The sequence below is a fragment of the Symsagittifera roscoffensis genome, chromosome 9 (assembly GCF_963678635.1).
Source record: "Symsagittifera roscoffensis chromosome 9, txSymRosc1.1, whole genome shotgun sequence".
In the NCBI taxonomy this organism is placed as follows: Eukaryota; Metazoa; Xenacoelomorpha; order Acoela; family Convolutidae; genus Symsagittifera; species Symsagittifera roscoffensis.
The window spans coordinates 31,469,782-31,495,442 of record NC_087070.1 but is presented as its reverse complement, the minus strand read 5'-3'; the positions used below and the strand labels follow the sequence as shown (position 1 = coordinate 31,495,442).

Sequence of the window (25,661 nt, the reverse complement as noted above, 5' to 3'; positions counted from 1 at the left end):
CCTCGTCCATTTATTCTCGACCTTGCATCTGAATTGTTTATAATTTATGCTTTTCGTAGACGTTGGTTTGTGTAAAAAATGATAAAATTATTTTAAAAGTCTTCAAATCGTATCTATTTTTTTTTTCATATTGTTTTCATTAAAGTTGTTTTGTGATGCAGGTTATAAGAAATTTTAGCTTCCAAAATATCACCGCATTACTTTAGTTTCATGATTTATACGAAAAGTTTTTTTCACCTAACGCGGGATTCTTTCAACTAATTTGAAAAGATCGGTTTGAAACTTTTGTTTTGCGGTACAAGTTTGTGTTCTGATAAGCGAAAGTGTCACAAGACACCTCGTTTTTAGAGATTTTGTTTTATGACCGAAAAATAGTAACCTATTTTTCAAAATTAGTAATCATAGTAAGATTTTTAAAAGTATATATATTTTTCTGTGAAGAAATTTTGGCAAAAAAAGAGATTATAATCGTTTACAAGGAATTATAATTGATTTAAAGGTTTTTTGTATGATTTATAATCAGTTATAATCGATTATAAAAGATTGTTATCAGTTGAAAAATATCTTAACTATAATTGATTTAAATCCTCTTTTAAACACCTAGATTTGGAACTAGTAATTATAATTGTTAAAAAAACATAATAATCTGTTTTAATTGATTACTTTTGTTTAAAGGTGGTTTCATGAAATTTTTTGTCAGAGTTGAGCTACAAAAAGTTTAATCGACGAATAGTCATGGCTCTCCAAATTGGCGTCATATTTAACTTTGTGTTTTTTTCTTAAATGGTATTTAAGTAATTTGTTTCTTTGTTATAATGACCCGCGGTCAACAATAAGTTCTTCGTAAATTGGGAACTTCTGCGGTGAAACAAATTGAGATAGTCTTTCATTAGTTGTTGGCTTAGAGGGAAGATCAGTTTCAGATTTAAATAGGTGGACCAAACGAGCTGATCCATAGCTACTTTCCTCCACTTCGTGAAGAATAGAAGAATTAAACAATGAAGTTAACCAAAATAGCCAACCAGATATAGCTAAAATAAGTATAACTCGCCGTTTGCTTGAGAATAACTGCTTGAAAACTTTCAACACACTAACTTCATGTTTTTTGCAGGTATTTTTCGAAGATATTGTATAGTTATGTCTTAAATTTTTTGTGAAAGGTGTTATATAGCTTTGTTAGATAGCTTTCTATTATCAACTATAGAAGCCGGTGTCGAGATTTGGTTTTTTGTTCAGGCCGTAAGACCATCATTTGGTAATTTCAGATCGTTGAGGCCAAAAATATCCGTTTAGACTGTGGGAAATTATACTTGACATGATTATACCGTGAAGAAACTCAAATGATCGTTCAGTCAATTAAATCTAAAACAATTATTATTTTATAGTTAAAAGTAGTTGAATAAAATAGTATCGATTAGATGGGTTTTTCCTGATAGATATAAATCAACTGACAAATGATCTGCTTTCAGGAGACGGATATCATTTTCCAGAGACGAGATCAATTTGATATCGATTTTGCGAAACCTTTTTCTGAGTACGAGAATGGTTTCAGAGGCTCAAGTCCAAAATCGGATTTTTGGCTGGGCCTGAAAACAATGCATAATTTGACCAGAGAGGGGAAATGGAATCTGAAAGTTTGGATGCGAGACTACAGCACCAACGAAGTTTTCTGGGGCGTGTGGGAAGGTGATTGAATGTTACTATCTCATTTTTTTCCATCCATCGTATAATTTTTGCATTTATGATTTAATGCTTTTTCTGTGTTTTTTTATCAGTATAGCTAATGATGATTCCGTTCCTGCTTTCAATACTATGTCTCCTTAAATTGGTTTCGCTATAATTGTTTTGCCTAATCGTAAATATGTTTGATTTAGAAGTAAGTTTTTATCCCTCATGTTGCAAAATGCGTTCACTCGAGCTCAAATTTGGGAGAAAATGTGCTTATAGAAAACCCAAAAAAGTATTTCAAAGGTAATTTAGTGTTGTTTAAGATTTCAATATCGGTGTTGCCCCTTTTTATCGCCTATCGTTCGGAGGATTGGTGACAGGTAAAAGCTCGGGCAATCCAGAAAGCTTGAGTTATCATAACGGAAGGGCTTTTACTACTACTGACATGGATCAAGATCTTTCCGTTAACGCCAACTGCGCTGAATTGTACGGTAGGGGTGGTTGGTGGTACAATGAATGTCACTATTATAACCTGAATGGAGCACAGACTACTTCAGCCACGTATAATCCTGCACAGATGGTGTTTCTTAAAGCTGGAGCCAGGCGAATGATTTCATCTAGTGAGATGAGAATGATACGTATTGGATAAGTTGGATCAAACAAACCTAAATTGAGTTTGGAGTTTTTTTCAACTAAATTTGTTGAACATGATTAACCTAAATTACAGTGAAGAACGAGATGATACTGGATCATAATTAGAAAAAATGCTACATGAAAACCTAATATGAATTCAACAAACAATTCTAAATTTGTTTAACAATTTGATTTCCATTGATAGCAGAGAAAAGAATTAGAAAACATTAAAAAATAATTAATTTCAACCAATTTATTTATTATTAATTTTTATAGTGATTTTCTATATTAATTACATTTACAAATAAATACAGATCTAGTTATATCTTATCGTACGCAATTTCTGGAAATGATTCAAATTTTTGTTCAATTTCGTAAAAAGAGTCGTTCTCTAGTGAAAAGACAGGCAATTTGAGATCTAATTTATCTCTGAGCCACCGATAACCTTAGTTATCTATCGAAACTAAGTTTTTTTATCTGCCCCTGGCTAATGCAGTGTTTATCTATCAGTTTTCGTTTTATCAGAGTTGACAAATGCACCTGATCTGTAAGCTTTCTGAATTAGCGATAGGTTTTCTCGGAAACTCATGGTGTTATGTGGTACATTATATTAATGCTTGTTGACCTTGGTTCAAAATAAACAGCAAAAAAATTCTTTCAAACGAGAATTTTGTTTCAATAACTTTCTGCAATTTAAACTGCACTATAGCAACCGGGCTAAACTCGTGCTTTTATTAATCTCTCGTGGAAATAATGTTGCATGTCTGACATAAATTATGTCCGAATAATTTTCATGAAAACTTAATGCTAATTTTTGAATTCAAATTTCTAGTTCCTAATGTTAATAGTAGTATAGATATACGACACTGGGATCGGGGGGGGGGGGGGGGGGGTGATCCCTACAGGGATCTTTGGGTATAGATTATACCTAATGATCCCTATGTAAACATTTATACCTAATGATCCCAATGTAAAATTATTAATCCCTAATGATCCCAATGTAAAATTTTTATACTTATTGATCCTTATAGAAATTGTTTTGGTTAAAACAAAATCGTTCTCGGGATTTATTCTTTCTTTTTGCCACCTATAGCTCGGCAAGTTATGTTGTATTCCAAGTGAACCAAAATTGTGCAATGCGATTTGCTGTTGAAGGACTTTGCGAATTGATTCTTTCAATGTTTCTACAAGCTCTTTGGTCTTGGTGAAAATAGATATGAAATGAAATGGTTGAATTATTCACACAATCTTCTAAGACAAGTGTCGATTAAAAGCACCAAAAACAATTTGGGGCCATTTCCGAAATGGAAATTCTCAAAACCGTTCCAGATAAAATATTGTAACGCAGAACCAAAGAGCGGATTTGAAGTAGCCCGTCATTACTTAACTGTGAACAAACGTGGAAATAAGTATATTTTAGAACACTGATCAACACCAATAAATTTTGTTTTTAACTTGAACCAAACAAACAGCCTTAGAGTTTTTTGTTTGTTTTGCGTCTCTTTGACTGTGGTGCTGAGTATTCAACTGCTTCGCGGTCGAGGTACCATTCATCGTCTGAAGACGAATAAGAAGTTACTGCATTTGGATCAACCAAATCATCGCTTTTATTATCACTCTCAGCAATTCTGTGACACGAATTCTACCTGGATCTGGAGCTTCATAGCTGGTGAAACTAATTAACAGTTCTCTCAACGATCGGTTCGGTTGAGTATTCAACACAAAAAAGCTATCTTCTGACCCGTATTTCGTATCCTGCGTGAAGATTTCATCTCGGTTCGAGCTCTCCTGATCCCATTCGACTATCTCATCTTCTTCCTCAAAAAATTTCAGCCAAGCGTCTAAACCTTCATCTTTGTGGTGACTGGTGCTTTTAGTTTCAATCACATTCCTTTCGATGTCATCATCATCATCATCCTCATTGCTATTGGGAAAGATAGAAGCATTTTCGGTTCTATAGTGACCGTATGGCAATGTGGAGAAAGCATTGCTGAGGATGTATCGCTTATCATCATAGGCTGACAATGCGATTTTGTTTGCTCGAACAGTGTTCAAATTATGCCTCTCAGAGATAAGGCGAGTTTTTTGCGGCACGTACAAGATTTCCAGAGGCGAAAATTTTGATGTATTTTTTATGAGTTATTACCGTTGAGTCACCTTAGTGATTCCTTTAGCAGGCAGAATGCTTGCGTGTATCTAAAAAAATTGATGCTCACTAGTCATATTATATCCAACTTACACTGAAAATTAAAAATAGAAAAAAAAATGTACGCATCCATTTCAGAAGATCCCCCACCCCTCATTTAAAAAAAGGTGATAATCATTCAATCTACCCCATCCCCACCCACAGATACACAAAAAACCTGAGTCATCAAAAAAATTTCACTGATAAAAAATTTTTTGACTAAATTTTTTTCCGTCGAATTTTTTTTTAAAATTAATTTTTCAAAAAGTTTTCCAATTTTTAAAAAAAAAATTTTTCGAAATTTTTTTTAATTTTTCAAAATTTTCAAATTTTCGAAAAAAAAGCACTCTTTGAACAATTGTGAGCCGGTAATTTTGAAGGAATTGTACTTACTTTGCGATAGTATTGAATAAAGCGTTGGCTTCAATGCAACGGATTCTGTAGTTATATCACCCGGGAATTCGTCTTTAATTTTCAAAACTGTAAATTTTAAGTATTTTCGGCTCGTACAAGATTTCCAGAGGCGAGAGTTTTGATGTAATTTTTATGTTTAGCAACCGTTGAGTCGCCTCTTTTAGCAGAATGCTTGCGTGTGTTTAAAAAAATGATGCTCAACAATCATTTTATATCCAACTGTTCTAAAAACTTACACTGAAAATTAAAAATAAAAAAATGTACGCATCCTTTACAGAAGATCCTCCACCCCTCATTAAAAAAAAGTTATAATCATTCAATCTACCCCAACCTCACCCACAGATACACAAAAAACCTGAGTCGTTAAAAAAAACTTTCAACGATATTAATTTTTTTTACCAAATATTTTTTTCAACGAAAATTTTTTGCCAATTTTTTTTTTCAACATTTTTTCGAAATTTTTTTTTAATTCGAAATTTTTTATTTTCGAAAACGAAAAGCAGTCTTTGAACAAGTTTGAGCCGGTAATATTGAAGGAATTGTACTTACTTACTTACTTTGCAATAGTATTGAATAAAGCTTTGGCTTCAATGCAACGGATTCTGTAATTATGTCACGCGGGAATTCGTCTTCAAACTTTAAAACTGTAAGTTTGTTATCTGCCTTGTAGAGGAAGTGATCCGACGAATAACTGGTGAAGTCGAAGTTGTCCAGAGTTTCACGTATCTCGTGCAGTTTTTCATAAAAATTGGAGTTTTTTCCTTTTTATTCGTACATTAGACTAACAGTCTCTGAGTAGAAGAGGTGACAGATGAAACTGAGCTTCATAACCCCGTAGTGAAATTCGTACATATCATACTTTGCTAGCTCTAATATACACGCTCCTACAATTTTGGGTTCAACCCATCTGGTTTTCGTTGGCGCTAATGTCAATGCAGCCATGTCTTTACTATAAACTTTGTAAGTTTCAAATTCAAACTTACTTATATTCCGCATTGTTTCTTCAGCATCTTGTAAAATCTCGATTTTCATTCTGTTTTTTTTTACTCGTACACTTTCTCATAAATTGAATTGATCAATTATTTTGCCGCTTTCCAATTGTTTGTTTTTAGAGTTATGTACGGTTCGAGCCATAATTCTTGTTTAAACTTTACGATGCGATACAGTTTTGCAACGCTAAGGCCAAGCATCACCTAAAGTTTCAGGAATTTATAATGAACTTTATACTGAGTCTTATCATATAAAATTTGTAACAATTTTTTCACTACAACTATTGCGGATCCACAGTTGTCTTTGTTTTTCATTTGTTCTGAGAGATTTGTTTGGTATCTGCTCAACCAATCTTTTTGAACCACATCCTTAGTGGGTGCCAGTGGATAGTCAGAGTGACTTTTATGCAACAATTGAGGGTATTTTAAACCAATTTCAGCAATATAACCGTAGTCTGAATCGTCAGGGGTTGCTAAAATTTCTTCTATTGACATGGAATTCTCATCTTCGTTTTCTTGGTTAATTCTTTCATTTCTAACTCCGATTGTCTTGAAATTTCGTGCAGGCAGTTTGTGAGTTTGCATTACTCCACCGTATAAGTTGATAGCATCAACCTTGAAGCCATATGGAGTATCTTCGCTCTCATTAAATGTTTCATTCAATTGCCTGCTGTTTGCAGTGAACTGTCATTTTTCATAGATTGATGCAGTTCCACCTCGCATTATTTTTTCAACCATGTCTAAATGAACTCGATCTGTTAGCAGTTCAACATCAGCTTCAAATAGCCTCTTGAAAGCGTCACCAGCTAAATAAGAAGCGGTGAAATGATGAGCACAATCAAGGCCATATGTTTCATATCTGATATTCTTCAAAGACACAGGCTAGGAGCAAGGTGTCACATGACAAATATAAGTCATGATAATCGCGCAGGCTCTGACAATTAAATTGATTGGGAATTCTTTTTGCTTCAACCAAGTTATCAGGACTAATAGTAATTTTATCTCCGTCCAAACTATTCGCCCACTTCTCGAGAGGCGGTAACTCTTTTTCGTCAAATTTTTACGATCGGTCATATAATTATAAGGATAGAATCCTTTTCTGCGTATGAGAGTTCTACAGGTTTGGCTTACGTTTTGAAAGTGATTTTCCAGAACTGTAAATTTGTTGTCAGGCAAATTGTCAACTAATTTTTATAGTAATGAGTTTGAAAACTTGAAAGAATCTATGAAACGAAGTTACTCGTAAATGTTTTGTGTGGTTTGATCTTTTCGTGTAATGGTTTTAACAATTACTCCGATAATAAATGAAATATATTTCTCGTCGGTGGATGGAATGACTTTTTTTGTACTACGCGAGTCAGATTTGTTGAGGGCTAGACATATTTGATGCATGTCATAATTCTGCAATTTGTGTCCAACGACTGGAAGGTAATTTATGTTTCTCCGTGCTTAACTTTATTTGTCGTGGGTCCATCCTAGAAATTTTCCCGACAAGTGAAAATGATCTAGTCACTTTTGTTCGCTTTCTCTAAAACCTTCTTGACAGATCCAACAGGTTAATGTTTCTTCTTTACACAGTTGACTACGATCTCCCAAAAATTGTGGCACTTTCCGTTTTTAGATGTGAACAGATGTAACACTTTGATAAAGTTTTCTAAACAGTTTTCAGAGCTATCAAGACTAAAGAAAAATAGGTCTAAGGGCTCATGATCAATAGCAACTATCGAATAGCCGGAGGGTTCATGTTTTTCTAGAACGCGAGATGAAGAAATTGGTGGGTTGTTCATACAAGTTGTAACGGGATTCAGGAACAATTTGAAATCAAAATAAATAACAATAGGTACCTACCAGAGAGATTGAAAATTTTAAAATTTGTACTTGTGGCAACCATTTTCGGCTGTCGGCATTTCCACTACAGCTGGTTCATGATCTTTACATAAACCCTCGTGCGTTTTATGATCAATTTCATTGTAAGGAATTTGAAAACAGTTACGGCACAACTGCAGGAAACTTCGGAATCTTTGCTTTCGAGCTTCTCAAATAAATCGGAGCAGATCCTTCATCAAAACAATGTGGTGCATGTTCAGATCATTTTAAAACACAAGCAGACTCATATTAAAATGATCTGAACATTCAAGTTTTGAGACAATTATTGGAATGAGATCTCCGTTTTGATATTGAAACACGTTTACTTGAACGTTATTAAGTCGCTCGAATTGAGGAATCATGTTTAGGTTCCTAGGCATAGCGAAATTATCAGCGAAATTTGCTATTTTTGCAGGAAGAGAAATAAACGAAGAGCCTCTGATTGGTAACACTTTTCCGATTTTAATGTAAAGCTCGCTTACATGCTGCAGAACCCAGCTGCTGCCATGGGCTGAAAAATTTTGAAACACAGTTTCCATTCTTCCGAGCATTTCGAGAAATAACTCATCAGACAAACCGTTTGTACATAGGGGCGTCATCCTGAAATTAGCGAAAATTTCAACGCGTTCGTCTTCAGGCTGTTGCGCGCTTTGGTCCGAAACAACAGTAGCTTAATTGATAAAATAAGTTTATCTAAAAATTGTACTTTGCAGGGTCCATTACAAATTCTATCTATTATAAACTTTGAATATCTTTTTTTTTCAACGTCATTAATTCAATAAGATCGTGTTCAATATTTTGGTTGGGAATAACGAAAGTCATCAACGTGTTTTTCATGGCTGATTCATGAACTTCAATTGAAGCTGGAAAGTTATCAATACCACTTGTCTGTGTGGTTGAGCTAGAGGGGTTGCTGAGTGATGTAAGTTGTTGATCCAACCAAAACAGGTTACCCATGCTCTGATTGCCTGTGATCCTTGAAATCTTTAAGTTCACAAAATTCAAGCCGACAAAACCGACATAAATTGTTAAACTTTTGATGATCTGATTCAATATGCTGCTGTTGCTAAATTTACAACGGTAGCAAGTAAAAACGGATAATTCTTTTTCAACAGCGTGAAAGTTTCGTTCATGAAGAGATTTATTCATTTTTAATGTAAAAACTTTGCGACAATACTTACACTTGAAACCAATTCCTCTCTGGAACTAATTTAAAGCGAAGCAAAAAAGGGAATGAATCCGATCTAAAGACCAAAAGGTTTAAATTAATGCAGCTAGCTTCGATTCCTTTTCCTTTCTCGGTTTGAATTCGAATCGCTTTTCCTGCTTAAGTTTGAATTTGAACTCTTTTTCTGCCAAAATTTGACGTTGATTGAAACTTGAACCAAAACTTCTAGAAACCATAACAAAATTGCTTCAATTTTACAATTAGAAATGTTTAATAAACCATTTTGAAGGAAATTTTTTATTAAAAAGAAATTAAATACCGTTAGTAAGCAAAATTTTCAAAAATATAAATTTCGATCAAGTCAACAACGTTTGAATATGTTAAAATAATTTTTCCTGCCAAAGTTTGTATTGTAGTGGTTTTCTCGCCAAAAACACAAAAATTCAAATTAGATTTGCATTCAATTTTTTTAAGAGTTTCAATTGTTTTGTAATTAGAAAACCGACATCAGCAAAAAAATTGTATAGCTTTTCATAGGATACCTAATGAATATTGTGAAATCAACTAATACTTTTTTTGTTATAATTAGGATATATGTGAAATTCGAAGAGGTTTTAGCAACCACTTTTTTCCACCAAAACTAACCCGTTTCTTTGATTAAGCCAAAAATAACTCAAAAAAAGAGATTTTTTTTGGGCTTAAAACGTTGATCTTCACGAAGCGTTACAATACAGGTTCTGATCCCTATTTAAAAAATGCGTAGCTCACTGAGAGCAGCAATATGAGTGGTCGGAAGACTATATTTGGACCGTGTAACAAAAAGATAGAAAATTGGTATAGGATGAGGCTTCTCCAAAAAAATATTTGTATCTCTTCAGTGGATGGTCTGAACATAGTCGTGCCAGTGTATTAATTTTGTTCAGAAGTCTTAATACTATAGGACCTCAAGTTTACGAGAAAAAAATTTTTACAATTTTTTTTCGGAGATTTAAAAATTGAAGTTCTTTTTTGTATTTTGATTGTCGAACATTCGGGTATAAAATGACTTATTATGCTCTCCTTCTCCTAGCAACTTGATAAGTGAAGCAATAAGAGGCAGAGAATTTTAATTTACAAATTGTTTATACATGAAGACACCAAATGAAAGCTTTTAAATATCAATCTGAATTTCAAGTTTAAATCTTTAAACACACAAAAAAAAACAAATTTAAATCAAACAAATGCAACCACAGTTTCAAAGTTAAATAAGATATAAATACTCCTGAACTTTTTCTAGTGTTGTTAGCTTTCGCTTCTTATTTGGTGCAAGGCATAGAGAAGGAGTCAGGTTTTCCATGTGATTACTCACTGACGCTTCGAGGGTGCGCGTTGGAGTTGAAGAATCTGTTTCATCAAGCCTTGGTGACACTGTAGGAGAAGGATCAGCTTTAGGGGTAACTAATAATGGTAACTCAATTTATTCCATTCCCCATATAAGATCAAAAATTCAATTTCTTCCAAGTATTGTAACTGGTTTTCACACATCGGAGTAACATCACAATCGTAATTATACAAAAAATTTTTTTACTGGTTATCATACAGTTGAAATATCAACCTGAAGAGCAAGAGGTTCGTCAGGGTCCGTATACTTACCAGAATTTGTATGGTAACTCAAATACTTTGTTTTCAGTCTTTCGTCTTCCTTTGACATTTTTAGGGAAAATTTACTGAATAACTGTAAAAAACATGTTGGAAATCATAATGTGATTCGTACAAGTCCACTCATCAGAATTCAAACTTTTTTCTTCGTTAATTTCTGCTACAAAATAACCGTAAACGGTTTCATAAAAAATGGTTGTTCCGTGATTGAAAAATCCGGCAATAATAAAACAAGGCATTTTTGAAGAAAAGTTAGAAGAAAATGACAAACGTAACGCGGAAAGAAAAGAAACTGAAATGAATTGTGAAAATTCCTCAAGAGATTAAAATAGAGATTAGTTCTTCTATAATTGGAAATAATAGGACCTCCTATGCAGTTTTTTATCAGTTTAATAAGGGAGGCGTGTAAAATATTCATGTTACCTTGCGCGGTATTCTATGTTTATCTAATTTGCATTCAAACAAATAGCTTGTATCAAAAATAACGTTTGAACATTTTGACCTTTGTCACCCATTAAATTTTTTATCAGCTGTACATGCACAAAATTCTAATCCATTTGAACCAAATTGCAATCCAATATCTTTGCGATATAAAGTACCTGTGTGCTTATGTTAGAATAGATACAACGCTTTCTTTTCAATCGGAACCATTTCCTTCTATTCAACTTTAAATCAAGTTGCTTCGAAAATTTAGTCGTCACAATGAATAAAACGAAAACACAGCAATTGCAGATAAAGATTTTGGCGATTGCTATTTCGATATTTTATAAAAATAGCAAAAAATTAGTGCATTCTACATTGAAAACATATGACCAAACTGCAACTTATGTTTTACTGAAAGTTTTCAAAAAAGCAACTGAAGGCGCTGAATTTGAATGTGTACAACGACTTTGCTTAACCAGCAAAGAATTTTTGAAATTTTTAAAATCGGGAAAGTCAATCCGAGCGCAAACAGAAGAAAATTCTGATACTGTTGAAAACAAAGACAAACCACAGTCTAATTTTAAACGAGCCAGGAAATCTCAACTTTCCTCAAACAAAATCAATTTCAAGCCCGAATCGAATTAATTTTCCTTTACAAAATGGCAGGAGCTGTATTCGAAGTTATGTTACCTGATTATTCCAAAAAATTTCAACCAAATTTCAAATTTGTTATTACTAAAAAAGTTCCTAATTTGTCTACTTTTAAAAGTTATGCTTTTGGGAGCCATTTCCAATCTGAATATTGCCCTTTTTCACTCGAGAATGAAAAAAAACTCATTACCATATGTGATTCAAGTAGATTCAGAGGAACAATTAAACCAATTTTTTCCTTCACAAAAATGTTTCAGTGTTCTTTGTATTTTCACTTCAATATTTAATTTCTCCTGCTAAAGATGTCAAAGGAAACGGCGAGTTAATTGACAAGCTTACACTAGCTCTCACTTATTCAGCACAACCTGTTTCAGCCAATCTCAATTTGTTAGATTTCACGGCAATCAAAAAATGTTTACCCAATTTATTGCTTACTGCAACACCATCTAACAAACAAAATTTCACCAAATCAAAACGTTTGCGGGAAATCTCCAGCCGTAGGGGGACAAAAACGAATTGATAATACAGTTACGCCTGCTGCATCGTCGACGTCAAACAAATCCACAAAAATTTCGACTTCAGTTTCAAAGAAACACACAGAAAGCAGACATGTTCAAACAGATGAGATGAATAAAGAAAATTTGAGAACATTTTGAAAGTTTAATTAATGGACCCCAATCTGCCGCTTCTTGTAAATTAATGGATATTTTGACAAGTGGATATGAAAAACTTGATGTATATACTGATGTTTTATTTGTGAAATTTATTGTTGAAGAGAAAGTTAGGTTTTAATTGATACTTTTCATTATTCCTTTTTTATTATATTGATTTCAGTAAACATGATTTCAACTTTCGATTTAAAACTTATGAAAATTTTATAGATATAAAATCACAATACCAGATAAATCAGTCAGATTTTAGGATTTTTTAGCCACTTGTTTGTATTTGGCTGCTGATTTTATTTTGGATTTTGTTTTGAAAAACAGACCATATGGTAGTTTAATTAATGGACAAATTGTCGGTCGACAACTACTTGAAACAAATCAAATTTCTTAGAATACATGCAATATTGCATGACGCAGCAGGATATTTACAAGCAAAAAATAAAACCGGTACTTGGTACACATATGTTTTGCCTTGTCCAATAAAAAAAAGGTTATTTAGGTCACTTGACAGGTACTGCGTTTTGCTTATTTCTTAAAGCATTCAAACCAAAGTTATTTCATTTGTTGGAATGTTGAGTGAAAGTGATCTTAACCCAAAGGAAGAAAACTAAAAATTTGTTTTTCAACCATTCGATTATTTTAAATTTTGAAGGATTTAAATGTGGCAAGAAACCTTTGATCATAAAGGAATTACCGTTTGCTCTGCTAACACAATTGATACAATTCATTTTCTTCCATCAGCTCAATTCAACATTTTATCAAAAGAAGAGATATAGCTTACAATTGGGTATCTAAATTTCTGCACGGGCTTCGTTGGGACGAAGATGAATACCCTTACTCAAATTTGGATCAAATTTTTGACAGCATTTGTTTGAAGAACCCAAATTCCCATTTTTTTGCTAAGGGTACAAAAAAATCTGTTTTATTAGCTGAATACTTGAAAGTACCCGTTACAAATTTGGAAGATATTGGCTGCCAAAAGATTGAACAGTTGTTGGGTCAAGAAAAACTTGTTTGCAAACGACATTCTCATTTACCTCCCTCGCATCAGTTATTAAAACATTGTACCCGTAGAAAATCGAAGTTTTTTTTTGATTTGTGACAAAATGAACTGTCCAATGATGCAAACAACCTTATCTCCAAATTTGGTTGCTTACGCTTCGATGAATAATCAGAGTCCTGAAAACGATTTATCGCCAAGAATTAAAGTTACTCTTACGCGGACAGGCATTTTGGATTGTCGAGGAAAACCTCTCCTGCAAAAACTCGAACAAATTACTCTGAACGATATCGAAATCGATAATTTACGGACATTTTGTACAGTTCCGGACTACTTTCACCTGTACAATGTCCAGACTCCAGGAACTTTGCCAGTCATTTCCGTTGTTCAATCCCAACCTGGAGAGGCTGCAACCTCAGCTGGGAGAGAGGGGACAAATCCATTTGCATGACCAACAGCTTCCAGCTGAGCTAAAAGAATTAGTCAAAACTGGTAACGTTCAGAAAATACATTTAGTTCAAGCCACTATCAGTGTTGCTGCTCATTTTGTCGTAAAACTCAAATCTAATTGTAACAATGACAAATTCACAAAAAAATGGATTTTTCTTCATTGAACGAGGAGTTGAGTTGCCTATTGAACCGAAATGAAGAATAACATATATATACCAAGTTTTGTGAAAATTAATAAATATATTTATTGAATGTTTTCATTTTTGTTTGATCTTGTGTGAGCACTAGTTGATAACATGTCGTGTTTGAAAATTCAAAATTAAAAAAAATTTGTTTTCGCCAAAAAAACACGCAAACTGTGAATTTAACAGGTGAAAATTTACCAAAAGAGTTATTAGACGAAATCAGAAGCGAAAATTGTTCGGATACAGATGACAGACAAAACTATAGCAAGGTATATGATAAAATACAAACCAAACGGCAATCGGTCAGAGAGAAAAAAAGGCGATTGGTATCCAGTTGTAGCTATCAACCTTGATACAATTAAGCACAAAAAATCTTCTAGTAAACATGGAAAATGAAGAAACCACTGTCGAGAACAATGATTGCTACTTTGTAGACAATGGTGGTGTCGAACAGTCTTTATTTGACGGAAACAGATCCTGGAAACTTTTTAATTCAGTTTCTCTACCGTCTGCAGAAGCTGTGTTTTTTACACCATTCTGTTTTATTTTCATTGTGCTATCTTTATCTATTTTAAAATTGTCTTGTTAAAACCCAAATTGTGACGAGGCTGCCATTTGATTTTCGATACTGTCCAGTAAAATTGATTACGTATTAACAATTCCCAAGTTATAATAATGAAAAAGATCATTTCAACAAAAGATCGTCGGTTTATGTCCATTTCAGGTCCCTCGGTATCTGGCAAACTGATTTAAGTTTTAAAATGGTTCTCAGAGGTACATTCTTTCCGTCGTATAACAAGATATTTTATCTTTATCTTCTTGATCAACCCAAATACGTTCCTTTGTTTCTCACAACAAATTTGATTTTGAATTTATAACATTTTCCAGCTTTGAAATTGTAAATAACTTACGGGATTGCATGATTGTCTTTGATAATACCTGTAAAAAAAATTTATGAAAAAGATTTTGTTAAATTAACTACAGCAGGTCGACATAAAAACGTTCATGTTGTTTATGTCAAGCATAACTTATTTCAACAAAGTAAACAATCACGTACAATAGATTTGAAAACAACTCACTTAGTTTTGTTCAAATCACCTTGAGACAGTCAACAAATTGATTATTTAAGTTTTGTTCAAATCACCTTAAGACAGTCAACAAATTGATTATTTAAGCAGACAATTGAATAACAGAAAACTCCTACGTCATGTGTATCAGTTGGCAACGAAAGAAGGTTTCGGTCATCTGTTGATAGACTTAGATCTCAAAACTTCAGAATGTCTTCGTTATTCGTCAAACATAGTTCCACCATCGCCAACCATTTTTTATTTACCATCCTCAAAAGCAGTCATCACATCTCTTGAGATTGAAAGAGAAATAATTATGTATATTGAAGCAAATGCTAAAAAGTCACCATTGTAGATCAGTTTTGACAAGAGCTGATTCAATTTTTTTTAGTTTTCCTTGCAATTGTTTTGTAAATGTTTTTCTTGGGCATGTTCCAGCGAACAAAAGTTTCATCGAGAGTAAGAAAATACCTTATGAAAAAATTGTTTACCCCAATTTTACTATCCGAGAAAAACGAAAAGATTTGACAAACAATATTTCACTGGTTAAATCAATCGGAAAATCGTGTTACATTTACCTGAAAAACTTGAACCTTAGGCATGTATGCTGAAGAATTCATCCTCATTTCTTGCAAAACATATGCTCCAGATGAAAAAACTGTACCAAAATCCCAAATCCTTCATAAACCATTAATTAATGACAAATCATCTCAAATTAATAACATATAACGATTTCGAGAACGAAATACCAGCCGTGACTCTCCACCATCATTGAACCCAACTCCTACTCATTTAACGCCTAATTATGCAGTTCCAAATCTTCGAAAAAGAAATCTACTAGTTTCAGTTGAGATGGTGATGATGAAGCAGAAAAACATGTGGAATCAGACAATTCTCTGCAGCAAACAAATTCAAAGAGAATAGGAAAAAAATATGAAAAAAAAATTGAAAAATCACTGAAGTGTTTCAAAAGGTTATGGAATCCATTCAAGGCCTTTTGAAAGCTAATAAATTAGAAAGGACAAACATAGTTTTAAATCATTTGTTCAAAGTTCAATCCTTGACGGCTACGTTTTAATTCAAAGAAAACCAACACTCGTTAAAAATCAATCTTTATCAAACACAAAAACAACTGAGGGTGTTTTTCATCCACAAACATTCAAAGAACTGAATCTTGATCCTAGTTTAGTGTCCAACACTTGTGCCAAACAGATTCTCCGCTCGCTTAAGAGCGAAGCAGCTAAGCCCGTAACTTCTTCCTTTGTCTCCGATAACCCGACAACTGAGGAATCGAAGAGATCAAAACCCTTCTCTTCAAAAACTCGATCGACAAGTCTCAAACCCAGAACCAAGCAATCCGACAAAAGAAAACCCAGAAACAAATTTTTCCCCACCAACGACGACAATGACGACGATGATAGAAACTATGAAAGCACTAAAAAATTGTTTGAGGAGTCAGTGAAGAAAAGAAACTCAAATTACTCTACACGAAAAGTCCAGCTGCATTTGGTAGCGTAAAAAAAATTAACAAATGCTAGTGGACTCTCAACAACAAAAGTTAGGAAATTCCTGAGATCTTCATCATCACATACAAAGTATGGAGTGTTTCGTCAAACATATCCTCGGCTAGAAGTGATTGTCAACGATATCAACGAAATTTGGTCTCTTGATTTGGTTTATGTTGATAAATTGGCTAAACTTAACCGAGGGGTACGATATTTGTTAGTTGCTGCCGATTGTCTCTCTCGCTATTTACGAGTGGAACCCCTGAAGACCAAATATGCTAAAGAAACAGCCGAAGCTCTCAAAAACTGATCAGAACAAAACAACCAAAAAAAATTAGGGCTGACAAAGGCACCGAAAATAAAGGAGAGTTCGAAAAACTATGTACTAAACGAGAAATCATCAAATACAAAACCAACAGTGAGAAAAAATCTGCCTTTGCCGAAAGAAACATTCGATCGCTCAAAAGTATTATCTACAAGTTCTTGGAGTTTGAATGGACTTAAAGTTATATTGAAAAATTACAGAGTTTTGTTCAAACGATTAACTCACGCGTTAACTTAGTAACAAAATTGGCTCCGAACAAGGTCACAAGAAAGGATTTACCTGCTTTAGTTTCATTAATTGCAAACAGTTCATCAAAGTTGGTACGGAAACCAACATTTTTTGTTGGTGACTGTGTGCGAATAGCGAAAACTGACTTGCCTTTTAGAAAAGGTTGCAAGCAGATTTTTACAGAAAAAATTTTGAAATAGTTGCCATTCCTACTGTAAGCCCTCCAAAATACAGTCTCATTGATGCGGAGAAGGAAGAAATCAACGGAAAAAATTTTATGAAAAAGAACTTAGTTTAATTGGAAACAAAGCTGGTTATAACGAAAATGGGCAATGATGATTATACTGTACATTTGATTTCAACGGCATCAATGCATTATTTCCCAGACCGTTTCAGATTGTTTTGTAAAGAAGAAATAACCTTAGATGGAGATTGTAGAGTTGCTCTCTCAGAAATCATTTCCCAACGAAATTAAACAATGTTACTGATGAGAAATTTATGTACTTTAGAGCATCCGAAGTAGTAGCCAGTTAATCCAACGCTGGCAATCGAAATAAAGTTTCCAGACCTTACTATGGCAAAAAATTTTTTAAATCAAATCAGGAGAGTACACTTTTTTAGAACAATTGATTAATGAGACAAAAACAAAAGTCAAAGACACAGTTCATTTCGATGCAATTCCTCAAAAAATCACGAACAGCATGAGCATTTGGATGAATGCAAATGAAGGCATCCCATTTCCAAGTCCCCAAATACCCAGTCTGTTAGGCTACAGTGCAAAGCTTGACGAGAATGGTGAATATCACGTTGGTTACAAAATGATACCCTCCTTCGATGCATCTTATGAGGGAAACGAACTGTACGAACCTCATTTCCCATATGACTTACCAAGTGGGACAAATCTAATTTTTGTCTATATTGACATTATTCAAAACCAAACTGTAGGGATGCAAAAGCCCTATTGTTACGTGTCGTTGATTCAAATAGACGCATCAAAAACGGTAGTGCCTGCATCATCGAAAAAACTTCACTAATTTAGACTACAACAAATTATTCTCTTCAACTGTACAATCAATATTGGTACATTTGCACACAGAAACTGAAAGACTAGTGCCCTTTGCAGGAATTGGTAAAGTTGTGATGAGTCTAAATTTCAAGCGCTTTGATTGAAAACCAATGGAACAATATTATGCAAAGCAAGCTTCACTTCCTCATTTCTCTGGACACTACCGACAACGTGGCAGTGGATTTGGCGCCTTGGCTACTGGTATTGGTCATGTTGCTATAACATTCGCACGACGGGTTATTCTACCGGCTGCAAAAAAATTGGGCAGAGAAATTTTGATGAGTGCTGCGCCAGAACTGATTGACGTCGCTATGGAAAAGAAGTCTCCTAAACAAGCATTGAAAAGCACTGTCACAAATACTGCAAGAAAACAAATCGGTGGTGATAGACGTCGTTGAAAGACACCAATGAATGGATTACGAAGAGGAAAGTCCGTAGGTGCTCGAAAATGAAAAACGACCATTCGAAGAAAAAACAGACCAGCGAGAAGTCGAGCAGATTTTTGCTCAAAAATAAAAAATTTTGTTAACCAATGAAGCTACCCATAGCTCTCTGGATTTGCTTGAAAAGCAACCCTTTTGATTACTTTTGAAAATGCTTTCGATCAAAAAATTGGACCTGTCTATTCACCTAATGGACCAATGCTTGAATTTGAAATCACCGGTGACCGTAACAAATTTGTTGACCTGCAAAATTCTATTTGGAAATACGATGCAAAGTAACGCAAGCAAATGGAGCTGATCTGAGATACGATAATACTGATCCGACTTTGTCTGATTCACCGTTCCTCGTAAACAACTCCCTGTAATTCCTTTTCTCTGACTGTACCCTCTCTGCTATTGGACTCGAAACCTCAAATGCCAAAAGTAATTTTGCGGATTAACGCTTCATTGAAACAGAATTTTATAACATCATAGGAGCCAAGGACTCATGGCTCAAGTGTCAGGGATAACGTTATGAAAATGATCCCGCTGCAATAGACGCAGCTGGTTTCACAACTTAAAGTGAACTGGTCCGCGAATCGAGGGAAATTTGTTCTATGGACCCGCTGGAGTTGATTTTTTCACCTGTGTTACCCTCAGACTTTCCTACAGAAGTTCCAATAAGACTTTCTCATTATATCTGAAGATGCTGCCAAGCATTACAAGCTGCAGACACTCGAAGCGAACCTATATGTTAGAAAAATGACTGTGACCGACCATGTGCCCTCTGCCATTGAATCAACTTTGCCCAAAACTCCTGCGAACTACCCATATCAGTTCTTGCAACAACTGGTCAGCGCAGCTGGCAACCATAAGATATTTTTGCTCCTGATCCGGTGAAACAAAATATAATAGCAATGAATACAAAAAATGCATTTCTGGGAACAAACCGAAGGAATCCTTTTCATTATCAAAAGTCTGAATTGGAACAGATTACTTTGAGACGGAACGGTTAGCCAATAGCACGTACACCAATTAGTACACAAGATTATAATTGTCTCTTCTTCAACACACTATCAGCGCTGGGTCTGTTGCACTGCGGGCTGGTACTTACTCCGGATAACTACCAGCAGCACTTTTTTATGTGTTTCAATCTCACTAGCACACAAAAGGCAGGTCATGACTTTTTGCATCCAGAACTTACTAACTGCTCAGTTTCACTCGACCTTCACATCTCAAACGCTTTGACAGCAAACCTGGAATTTTTTGCTTGGGTTACACCCTCATCCAAAGTATTTTTTTTTACATCTGAACGAAAAGTTACAAAGAACGTCCTTCCAATTTCGACCGTCTGAAATCATTCGACCGTCCGGATTTCATTCAGAACTGTAAACATATGAAAGATAAGTTTCATGGAGTAGTTGCAGCGGACACTTTTCCACCTCACAAACCAAACAAAATCTTTAGGATTGTAAACACTTAAAAATCAGATTCTCCGGGGACACATTGGGTTGTGATTTGCAACAGAAGAAATGTTTTATCCTTTGCTGATCCTCTCGGTCTTCCTCTTTGGCAGTACACCAATCTATTTAAGGTCACCAATCTATTTAAGGAGAAATTCCATCAGGTCACTGAATTGATGACAAAATTTCCCATGCAAGACTCAAACTCTACCATGTGCGGTTCTTTTTGTATTTATATTGCACATTTGATTTTTGAACTTGAATGGTGATGCTTCCAATTTTGTTCACATAAATGATCATGTTTTGAAACGTTTTCTAACTCACATGCTTTCTCATGCATTGTCATTAGATTTAAACGACACTTGTTTTTGAAGATTGTGTGTATAATTCGACCGTTTCAATTCATATCTGTTTTCACCAAGACCAATTAGTTTGTAGAAACATTGAAAGAAACAATTCGCAAAGACCTCGAACAGCAAAACGCATTGAACAATTTTAGTTCAATTGGATACAACATAGCTTGCCGAGCTACAGGTGGCAAACAGAAAAAATATAATCCCAAAACGATTTTGTTTTAACCAACACAATTTCTATAAGGATCAATAAGTATAAACATTTTACATTGGGATCATTAGGGATTATTAATTTTACATGGGGATTATTAGATATAAATATTTTACGTAGGGATCATTAGGTTTAAAAATTTACATAGGGATCATTTTGTAAAATCTATACCCAAGGATCCCTGTAGGGATCACCGCCCCCCCCCCCCCTCCCGGATCTCCGTGTCGTATATCTATAATACTGTTTTAATACAGAGTTCATCGTAATCATATTTGCTTTTGAGTCACGCTCAGTTTAATGAGCTATGATTTTTTTATGCATCCTCCTGTGACGATGGTTGACGAAGCTCCTAATAGAATGAAGCCCTGAAAAGTATGATATGGCTAGCCAAGGCTATGTTTGACTTGTGGTCTTTTTAATTGAATCAACGTTTTCTTGTTTCTTGCTAATTTTGTATTTATTTCATAGCTTTTCATTGTTTCAATTTTCGAAGAAATGCAGAATTTTTATTCCTGAGTTGGTTTTCTTATTATTCAATCAAATGTTGTGAATCGAGAAAAAAAAATTTTATCGAAAAAATTTGATGTCCCAATGATCAGATTGACTTCCCAAGTTCAAATGTAAGGAGATAATTTATTTTCAACTTTTTTTTGTAAATTTCTTGGGTTTGAGATCTTCGCATCGTTGAGACCGAATTATTGATACGAGGAGAACAATTGCGCACCACAGATTGTTTCGTATCGAACACAGGCATGCCAATAGATTGTATTGATATCTTATATGCTCAAATTTCCACTCTTGATGTTGGGCATTGTCCGAAATTTAGGGGTTGTCAATAAAAACTACTCAATTACGATTAAGGGGCAGTCGGAACTTTCAATCGATGCAATATCAATCATTAAAAGATTGCAGTTCCGCTGTGACAATTATGAATATGCAATTTAAAAAAAAAAGATTTCTATACAGAGAGAATAAAGTACGGTATCACTTCTGCTCCCGTCAACAAACTCGTCCATCTTTGTTAGAGTGAGATTTTGAAAGGGGACAAAAAAGAACATAAATCGATGAGTTGAGACAAGACTATTTAAAAGCAAAAAGCTGCAGCATTCATGAAATGTGGGATTATGAGTAATGGGAGCGGTTTAAAACAGGTTCTACAGCCAAGAATCATTTCAAGACAAACTTTCTTTACAAAAGACCTCTGTCCCCTAATTCTTTACCTGAAAAACTAAAGTGTGGATTACCGTTTGATTTTATTCAATGCAATTTGATTGTTCCAACAAGTTGAAGTCCAAAACTTCAATTTTTTAACTTATTTTCAAAAGCATTGACGTGTGTCGGAATGATATTGGAGATTAAATGTTAAATTATGCCGGAGAAAATGATTTGTTGAAAAATTTACAACGAAAGTTGATTTCCAGTTTTGAATTGGAAAATGGTACTAAACTTATTCCCCTTCTGAAATTTATCTTGAACTTGAAACTCAATGTACAAAATGTTTATCTGATTGTTGAGTACACGCCCATTAAGTGCTTGAACAAGTTTGTTCAGTCTGTTGTTGATGCTCGACGAGATGCACACGAGAATCCACACCCTAGAGTTGTTGCTGAAACGATGAAACTTCTGATTAGCAGCTTTTACGGTTATCAAATCATGGACAGAACTAGACCGGACACACACAAAACAGTAACTAAGAAGTTTTGCAAGCGATTAAATGTTGTAAAAAAAAAGATTTATACGCTAGTAAGAGTGACCAATTAACATGTAGTAGCAAAGGACTCATCAACAGAACTCTCGACGATACTGGAGATAGGCAAATGTCTAAAAACAGACATTTTCTTGACGAATCTATAAATTTGAAGCCAACGAATCGTGGATTCAAAAACACCAATCATTCATTTGACACATATAAACAAACCTAAAAGGACTCAGTTACTTTTACCCGAAATGGGACCTACTTAATGATGGAATACACACATAGCTACTAAATTTGCAAATTAAACGGGTAAAGTGTAGTAAAGTTCCATACGTTGCAATGATTTTGTATTTTATTTAATTTTTCAACTGTGATTTAACAGTTGACAGTATTTTGTTTTTTTTCTGAAAAAAAAATTTTTGTTCGGAGTTTCGGTTAAATTTCAGCATAGATTTAGACACTTTCTATCTAAAATCAAATGGATTAGAACAAGAGTAAAGAAAAATATTATTAAATTGAGATCTGTACCCTATCGTGTGGGTGTAAAAGATATTAAAACATGGTAAGGTCGGACGCCAATTTTTTTTGAAACTCACCATCTTATCATCTCAAACCTTGTATCTTAATACATGGCAAAAACTACAAACTATTTTAATACATGGGAAATCTATCCCCTATCTTATTACATAGCTTGGAGACCGGATGTTCTATTCTTTATCTTGATACATGACGGTCTCCAACCGCACCCTCCCACTTCAGCTCCAATATATACTACTCCTGTCAGTTAAGTTCTTCTGATTTAGCTTGTACCGGTTTAAAAGGCGAATCAAAAGGTTTTTTCAAGTCGTAAATTATTTTACCGTTTCATTTGAATCAATCTTTAAACTTTTTGAAAAACTAGTGCGTGTTAAAATAAAATTTGCAAATTACTCTCAATTGATTGTTGTTTGACACTGCATGCCGGCACAGGGCGTTTTTGTTTGAGTTCGAACCCCAGTTAAACCAGCTTGGGTTTACCAAAATTTTCGACTCGTGTTCTCCTGTGATAAAAAAAACGGTGTTTCTTAGTAACCCGCTGAGTCTTGAAGACGATTTTCCCCAATTTGTTGATCCTTTTGTCAGCAAGACCGCATAACCGTTTTGTTTCCTTTCTCCACCGGTTGTTTCTTCAATCTCTGGTGCATCAATTTATGCTCGAGCCAGACATACTGTTTGCTGCAGATAACTGAGCTCACTGACAGTGGTATGTTTATATTCACATTCATTGTCTAATTCAACCCTATGTTCAAAGCTTTTCTATTTTAGCCCATTTTCATCACAATTAACTTTTTTGTGATGAAAATCAAATGTGATGAAAATAAAACATCCCAAATCCAATCCGCCTTGTTGTTCTCACTGAATATTGCACACTCTTGCTAAACCTGGTAGCTCTCCCTAGTATTGCTCAAAGGATTCCTTGTCTCTCTGTTCTTGATCTGAACATTTATATCTCTTGAAAATTTTATTGGGAGGTTTTTTAAAAGCGAAGTGTAGAAATTCCCAAAATTGTTTAAAAGATTTCTTTTTTTGAGCGATTACCATTTTTCCTAAGTACAATTACCTTGATCTCTTCTGCTGCTTGCTGCCTTTTTACAGCCTTTTTATTCGTCGTTTCCGAAGGACTTTATCTAGGTCCAGCCCAATATCTGAAGCTTGTTCCAGAATTGGAAGTTGAGTTTCTGGTATTTCTTGTCAGCTACGACTGCCGATTTCCAGATTCAGTGTCGCGACAAATGCAACTGAAATTGGTCGCTCCACTGGGTCCATGTGGTAGGCGGCTCCACCCTTTGTTTTGGTCGGAATGACAAAAGTTTGAGAGCGCCGAAAATTATATTAAGATGTTCTCTCTACTGATAAACAGACTATGTACCTTGAATAAAAAACAATAAAACAAAACTTTTGTTTTTGCAATGCGTTTTCGACGATAAATTTTTATCTTCAAAAAAAACCTGAAAAAATTTTGTTGAATTCAAAGTATGTAAAAAAATCAGCAGTGATCTTTTTGCATGAAGTAAAACGGGTTTGAAAATTGCTAAATAGCGCAATATGCTGTCTTCTTATAACACGCGTAAGCAACAGATTGAATCTTTCTAAATTAAATTGAGGCAAAATGCTCTTTTTTAGAATTAGAGACGCTAAACACATCTTTTTCAGTTTGCAAAAGACTGAGAGGTTAAGTAAAGAAAAAAACGGAATAAAATTTTCCCTCTATTTTTCGTTTTTATCCATTTTTTTCCAATTCTTTTAAATTGGACGTAAACTTTTTGTACGTTTTAATTCATTCTACTCATTCAAAGCTTTGCCGTGGTGTACGAGCAGAGCACTCTTGTTTTGATCCATCACGATTTGATGCTGCAATTTATCCGCAGATACGCTTGTCAACTTTGAACATTTCTCACAAAAAAAAAGAAAACTATCGATAAACCGCCCCTACCCCCTCCCAGAGAAAATTCTGTCTTCTGCAACTGTCTCGCACCACTGTCTTCTGCAAAAAAACCGTGCAATTGAAAACTTATTTCAGTACGCTTTTCATCAGGTCATTATTGTCGGAAAAAATTTTTTAAAAAAATGTGCACTCTATGTTTTTTCTACAATTACACTTAAATATTTAAATGTGTCGAGTAAGCAAGCTACAATATTTTTTTCAATCATGAAACAATGTTTTAAAAAATTTTCCTTGCAAAATCAAGAATCAGGTTATCATTAAATTGTTTCCACTTTTCATTTGCCTTGCTTAATGTCTGCTGAAAATACTGAAATAACCGTTTTTGAACCTCATCTTAGCTAATATTTTTGCCCTAAATAATATTAACTCCTCAGTGCGCCAGCACTGGTTAAGACGATCAACGATCAGCCAAAAAAACAGAGACAAAAGCAAGCACACTCATGAATTTTTTAAAACGAATGATCAATTTTGAGTCAGAAGTGGTCAGATTTGAATCAACTCTTATATGACCCACAGGAAGTAAGACAAATAAAGATATCAGAATAAAATTCAACAAAAACAGAAAACAGAGTTGTTAGGATTTCTACAAAAATTGTACAATAAAAACTAAACCTAATTCTAAGCACTCGTACCAACTGCTGCTTGTATCGGGATAACATGCTACCAGCAGGTAAGTATTCGAATAACTATACCAAGAAGAGGAGCCAGTTACTGTGCAAGTAGCAGAGAATGTGCATGCAGGTACAGTCAACTCTGCTAAACAAAATCATAACCGACAAAAGCAATTTTATCAGTCCACTGTTATTCTGCGTCGGTGAAAAAACGCTAGCTTAAAGAAAACTGTCAGGACTTCAATAAATAATTTTTTTCCAGAAAAAAGCAAGTTAGGCTTCCAAAGATTCAAA

General features: G+C 34.4%; 2 protein-coding genes across 2 annotated transcripts in view; both read left to right on the top strand.

Annotated features, from left to right (window-relative positions):
* Positions 1-2,317, top strand: part of LOC134854824 (ficolin-3-like) — a 24,450-nt gene extending 22,133 nt beyond the window's left edge. The window contains exons 3-4 of the mRNA XM_063871183.1: positions 1,470-1,686; positions 1,992-2,317. Of these exons, the coding sequence (XP_063727253.1) occupies positions 1,470-1,686; positions 1,992-2,317 (543 nt within the window). The remainder of the gene's footprint in view (positions 1-1,469; positions 1,687-1,991) is intronic.
* Positions 1-25,661, top strand: part of LOC134854228 (hypoxanthine-guanine phosphoribosyltransferase-like) — a 449,675-nt gene that overhangs the window by 170,768 nt on the left and 253,246 nt on the right. The gene's annotated exons all lie outside the window — the stretch shown is intronic.